At 58.0% G+C, this 6,407-nt stretch overlaps 1 protein-coding gene across 1 annotated transcript; it reads left to right on the top strand.

Annotated features, from left to right (window-relative positions):
* The first annotated feature begins 462 nt into the window (after window positions 1-462).
* Window positions 463-6,332, top strand: LOC103280702 (polycystin-1-like protein 2). The gene is made up of 12 exons (XM_062961783.1): window positions 463-597; window positions 963-1,504; window positions 1,792-2,025; window positions 2,350-2,451; window positions 2,547-2,698; window positions 3,054-3,194; window positions 3,400-3,602; window positions 3,761-3,960; window positions 4,302-4,747; window positions 4,840-5,032; window positions 5,217-5,311; window positions 5,651-6,332. Exons 2-12 carry the CDS (start codon window positions 1,427-1,429, stop codon window positions 5,667-5,669), a joined length of 1,863 nt encoding a protein of 620 aa, XP_062817853.1. The 5' UTR covers window positions 463-597; window positions 963-1,426; the 3' UTR covers window positions 5,670-6,332.
* The last annotated feature ends 75 nt before the right edge of the window (window positions 6,333-6,407 follow it).

Here is a 6,407-nt window from a genome sequence, read left to right on the forward strand (position 1 = left end):
CCCTGCGCAGGTACCAAACAAGGAACCCAGGAAGGGAGGAGAATGTTTGGGGGGGGGGGAGAGTCTTCAGCTGGAGATCCAGTCACAGCCCTGGGCTCACCATCACCACTGTGCTCTGCCCCTCCATGGTTCCCAGTGCTTGATGACTGGCCCTTGCTCTCTCCCGTGCAGGTTGACCTTCTCTCAACTGGGTGCTGCCGAGCTGTCCTTCTCCAGCAGCCCCTGGGCAGCCAGGGTGGTCTTGCCAGAGCTGAGTGCCTTAGGCTCCTTCCTGCCGCCAGAGGCCCATGTCGATGTGCAGGTCAGAGAGGCACCCTTACAGAAGGAAAGGGAAAGGGTCTCAGTCCCAGTCAGTGGAGCAGAAATTGACCCCATCTCCACTTCCAAAGGTCTGCTGCTGGGACTCCCAACAGAACTGCAGCTAAGCGATTCCTTCCGTCTTTGTCTTTCTTCATCCAGATGGGGAGCTTCTTGGGGAGCCCCTTCTTCCCCTCAGATCCCTCCACACAGAGGGAGGTCACAGGCACCGTGGCTGAACTGGACCTTCGTGTCAGGGGCACCGAGGTTCGGGTCAGCAACCTGACTGCTCCTGTCCAGGTATGGCCAGGCCCATTGTGGGTGGGGCGGTTCACCAGGGCCCTTGCCTGGGGTGGAGAAGGAGGCAGGAGACCCCACAGGGTCTGGAAGAGACAGGCTGGAGGAGGCAGGGGCCAATTTTGGCCCTCTCTCTGGGTGTTTTGAACTTCAAATCTCACAATTCCTAAGGCTGGAAGGACCAAAGTTGACCCATGCCTGAGTTGGAAGCAGGTCCAGAGGCACTGTGGTTGGCAGCCCCTCTGACTCTTCTTGCCACACTCTGGCTCTAATGCTCTTCCCAGTTTGACCACAGGCTCCCCATTCAGGGCAAGGGCCTAGCGGACGCTGGGAGCCTCACTTTGGTGGTCTCTTTCTATCCCCGACAGATCTTCCTGCCCCAGACGTCGCCTGCTGTGGACTGGGGCCCTGTTCTTTCTGTCTCTCCTGGGGAATCCCTGCTGCTGACAGTGAAAGGCTGGTGGGGAGGGGGCTCCCTGGGTGTCCACGCTCATACACGCCCCCCACAGCCCTTGGGACTTTTCCTCCTGCAGTGGAACCAGCAACGTCTACAGCCCAGTGCTGTTGATTCAGGTATAGGGATGGGGCACTGGAGCCAGGAGAGCCGCTGTCTCAGACCAAAACCCGGCCCAACTACAGTGCGGATATCTGTGAGGTAGGTGGGAGGGTGGAATCATGAATAAGAAGAAATACTGAACACTAACCCTGTTGGTGCCCCCTTGCAGATGGCTACTCCTGGCTTGTGGGGCTGGAGGTACTCCGGGCCCATGGGGGAGCCCCCCGTTTTCTGCTGGTGCCGCTGAACCTCTCTGCAGAGGCCCCTCCAGTTTCCATGCGCCTCAGGGCCTATGGAGTCCAGTGCCTCTCCTGGGACCCCTCCAGTGCCCAGTGGAGAGCGGAGGGCTGCAAGGTGAGTCTCTTGCTCTCCCAGAACGGCCAAACCAGCTCCTCTGGGGAGAGACATTCCTTGCGTATAACTGTGTCCCCTATCCCTCAAAATAGAAGAGATAGACTCTGTCCTATATCTCATTTCCCACTTTGAAACACTTTCCAGCTGCCGGAGAGGGTCTCTTTATCAGGCTGAAGGTGGGTGGGTGGTCCTCCCTTTGCACCATGTGCAACCCACCTGGGCAGGGGCTCCTCTAGTGCTGCCCTTCCCATGGGTGCTATGCCGCCGCTTCTTCCTCCCCTTTGCAGGTGGGGCCCCAGAGCCGCCAGGAACCAGGAGGCCACTGCCTCTGCAGCCACCTCTCTGTCTTCGGAGCCTCCTTCTGGGTGGCACCTGTCCAAATGGACCTTGTGTGCACAGCAGAGTACTTTGGGCGTGTGAGCCAGAACCCTGTCCTGGCCATCCTGCTGGGTGTTCTCTATGGACTATTCCTTGTAGGCCTGACCTGGGCCTGCTGGATGGACACACGAGAGCCGGCCCAGGTAGGGGGCTGGTATAGGGTAGGAGAAAAGGGCAAGGGGTGCAGGTGGCACGGTACATGACCCCAGGGCTGCATGGGCCCAAGACTGCCTTGACCTCCTCTGTGGCAGCTACAGTGTGGCTAGCATCCCACTACACCAGACATGGGCCAACTTCAACCCTCCCTCCAGGTGTTTTGGACTTCAACTCTGTTAGGAATTCCTAACAGAGTTGAACTCCAAAAGACTTGGAGGAAGGGCCGGAATTGGCCCTTGTTTGCACTATGCCCACCAAAGTCCTTTGCCTGCTTTCCCATTGCCCTGAAAACATCCCTAAACCTTTCTCAGGTGGGAGCAGCTCTGCTGCCGGAGGAGGACCCCTGTGCCCAGTATGTCTACCTGCTCTCCGTCACCCTGCAGGAGCCCCCCGGACCCGGCAACAGCCCCAGGGTGAGAGTTGCGCATTTTCCCAGGAGGGCTACGTGGAAGGGGTTCCTCAGTCGGATGCGCCACTCATTCTGCCCCATTTCCTTGCCCACTGCCAGCTCTCCATCAGCCTCCAGGGATCCTTTGGCACCAGCAAGCCCCGCCGCCTTCCTTGTCAAGGCACTTTCCTGCTGCGTGAGCCCTGTCCACTGGGGGAGCTGCAGGGCATCTGGCTGTGGCAAGAGAGCCTTGGAGTCCCACAGAGGCCCCGGTCAGTCCTCCTGGCACCTAGATGGAGAGTACAGGGGGGGGGGGGGGCAGGGCAGGGGCATCCAGTGTCTCCAAAAGAATAGGACCGGGTGGAGATGTATCCTGATTCAAATCTGGCAACTTGTGAGAGTTGTCAGAGCAGCAGACACATTGCAGCTGGAAGAAGGAAGCCTTTATACTTCTTTTGGGGTGCTGGACAGGAGACTCCTCCTTCCCTTAAGCCTTGGCCCACTTATCTGGGGCTTTGGGAGCTGGGAGCAACCATACTCCCACAGTTTCAAGCAGGGGCTCCTTCCCCAAATGGCACCCCATGGGAAGCACTCGCCCTCCTCTACCTATCATTGTCTTCTTCCCAGGTATGTCTCGGGTATTGCAGTGTGGGACCTTCCACAGAGGAGGCACTTCCGCTTCCCTTGCAATGCCTGGCTTGCTGCAAGAGAAGATGGGCTGAGCACCCCCCAACACTTCCCAACAGCCCCCCCGGAAGAGCCATTCTGGTAGGTGGGATGTGAAGGCACCTGGATGTGGCCTCTCCTTGGATCCAGGACAGGATACAGTGAGACCCACATAGGAGGTGGACTCAGCTCCCATCAACAAAGGGATTGAGTGCCGGGGTTCCCCTGGAGAAGGGGACCTGCCTCCTATGCTCCCTGCCCCCCTGCAAGCCCTCTATTTTGCTCACTCGGGGTGCCTTTCTTACAGGCCTGTCTTCCGGCAAAGGGCCCTGAGCGGCCTCTGGGAGGAGCACACTGTGCTGCTGGTCCTGCGCCCACCCCCGCGCAGCCCCTTCACCCGGGCCCAGCGCCTCTCCTGTGCTTGGAGCCTCCTCCTGTGCTCTGCCCTCATCAGCCTCATGTTCTGGGAGTCTCCTCAGGGAGACAGCACTCCACTCCTCTTGGATGCCGGTAAGAGAGATGGAAGGAGAGGGAAGCAGCCTTGAAGGGGAGAAGTTTGGGGAGGACTAGGTGCCCCCAAAAGGAAGGAGGAAGGCTCCCTGAATGTAGGGAAAGGGAAGGAAAGGGGCAGAATGAAGGATCCATCGCCTTCCTCATTTGTCGCACAGGCAGCGTCTTCTCTCTCTCCTGGAAGGACGTCGTTATTGGAGTCCAGAGCGCCCTCCTCGCCTTCCCCATCAACTTCCTCGTGATCTTCATCTTCCAGCGCTCCAAGACTTGCAAAAGGAGACGGGGTCCCGGCCAGGGTCCCCCTACCATGCCCAGCGCCCCCAATGATCTCACCAGTCTGCAGGCCGTTGTGCTTGAGGTGGGTACCTGAGTGAGAGGGCAGAGCTGTGGGGCAGGGCCAGGATCCACTGCATCTATGCTTGCACCCACCCTTCAACTGTGAGGATTCCTTGAGCGCCTTAACAAATGCAGCCCCCACCCACCCATTAGGTGTTTCCTTTGGTGACCCCACTGTGCAGAGGCAAAACTTGCTCTGGGGTACCTCTCCTGCTCCTCAGTGGGTTTTCTTGGCCGTATTCCTATACCATCATCTTCCAGAGTAGGGCAGATGCACAACGGCTGGCCTTGTGGGTCTGGAGTCCCAGTGCCCTTGGCACCCTCTTCCCTCCTGCCACCAACTTCTCTGCCTCTCTCTCATAGCACCTGCGTTCCGCTGTGGAGGTTCTGAGCAGAGGGCCGGAGCAGTCAGAGCCCCGTCAGGCGCCCCTTCCTCCCACTCTGGGCTTTGAGGAGCTACTGCAGTTGCTGCACCATTTTATCCTGGGTGGTGGCAGAGGTGGGACAGCAAATGGAACTGCCCGCACCTCATCTGCATGCCATGCGCCTGAGGCTCCTGCTTACTCCTCTGACTGTGCACAACCCAGCATCCTGCCTGGCACAGCAGGGCCCACCACTGCCCCCTCCTCACTACATGAGACCTACTGCACCCGCTTCCTCCTCCTGAAGCTGCAGCGTGTGGAGCGGCTCCTGGAAGAAGTAGGAGCAGGGTGCCCTACAGAGGAAGGTGCCCTGGCCCTGCAACGGGTGCAAGAGATGGGGGCTGCCCTGGCCAAGCGCCTCCCAACTGCCCAGCCATCCTGCCGCAAGTAAGTAGCCATGCCAACAGTTGGGCTTGATGGACCGGTGGCAGTCATGGTGAGCGTGCTCCAAGGACCTAACCCTCCTCCTCCTTTCTCAGCAGATGGTGTCAGTGGAGATTGCCCTGGTGGGGATCCCTGGTGGGCTGGGCCCTCTTACTCTCTCTCAATGCAGCCTCCGCCTTCTTCATCCTGCTGTATGGCTTCCATTATGGGAAGGAGAGCACCGAGCGCTGGCTGGTGTCCACAGCCATCTCCTTAGGACAGAGCCTACTGGTCCTTCAGCCCTTCAAGGTATCCTCTACGCCCCTCCGTGTTCTGATGTATGCAGGAGGGGGCAGCACCTTCAAGATAGGAAGTGGAAGCCTGGGGCCACCTGCCATTTTCCCTTTCTGGCATCTACTGTCAGGGAGCCCAGGGGACTGGGGGCTTCTCACCACTTCTGCAAAGCTGCTCTCTCCCCACACACAATCCACAGGTGGTCTGCTTTGCCATCTTCTTTGCACTGGTCTTGAAGAAAGCGGAAGAGGAAGAACCTGCTGTGGAGGAGTCCCTTGACCAGCTGGAAGAAAGGTGAGAAGGAGGCACCCCTTTGCACACCTGTGGAAGGAGAGATGGGTGGACAGGCAGAAAATGAGGAAGCCTCCAGTGGGGGAAGCCTTCTGCCAGGACCTCCCTCCAAAAGCGTCCTTAGGAAAACAGATGAAGCTGGAGGCCTGCTTCCGATTGGGGAAGTGTCTCCTGTGGAGGCCAATCTCTCCTTCCTATGTCCATGCAAAGAGTGGATGGAGCAATGAAAGAGGGGAGAGGGAGGCACTTCTCTGGGAATTGGGGCCGGAGCAGAGGCACGACTGGGGCACTGGAAGTGGCTCCCCACCTGAACCTCTTCTTCTGCCTCCTTTGTGATTACAGGCTGGGCTCTTTCCAGTGAAGAGGACTGCCACCTTCTCAGGACCCCAGTCTCTAGACCTGAGCCCACCAAGCGCCTCCCCTCCTTGCCGGAGCCCATTCATCCATTGCCCCCCCTCCACACCCTCCTTGCAGCCGACTTCCACCTCCCTCTGCCCTGAAGAGGCCTCTGGACTCTCAGAATCAATAGGATAGGATAGCACAGAGTGCAGGGACTGATAAAGCACCTCCACCTTGTGACTTGGTCTCCATTGGCTTGCAGGGCTTGAAGTGGATAAAAGATAAAAGACACTTGCCTATCCACCGCCTTCATGACCGGACTCACCTTTGGACACTTTACGGGCTCGGGGGAGGAGGATGTGAAGTATCATTTGTGATCGGCAGTGAAACTCTTTCTCCATGTTCCAGAAGTATTCTCTCCTGACGTTTCGCCCACATCTATTGCAGGCATCCTCATATACCTCACGACCTCTGAGGATGCCTGCCATAGGTGTGGGCGAAACGTCAGGAGAGAATACTTCTGGAACATGGCCATACAGCCCGGAAAACACAACAACCCTGTGATCCCGGTCATGAAAGCCTTTGACCACACAATAATAAATTCTTTCACCAAAGGATGTTCACTTGTCTATTTGTTCTTTACCAATTACTTTGTAGTAGCGAGGAAGGCAGTCTCATTCCTGTCCACGCTCTCCCCATTGTGCACATGCTGTGTTGCCCTTCCTGGCTGGACGGGTGTGGACAGTGGCACACCCTGTTT

This window comes from Anolis carolinensis, unplaced genomic scaffold (genome assembly GCF_035594765.1).
Source record: "Anolis carolinensis isolate JA03-04 unplaced genomic scaffold, rAnoCar3.1.pri scaffold_9, whole genome shotgun sequence".
Lineage (NCBI taxonomy): Eukaryota > Metazoa > Chordata > Lepidosauria > Squamata > Dactyloidae > Anolis > Anolis carolinensis.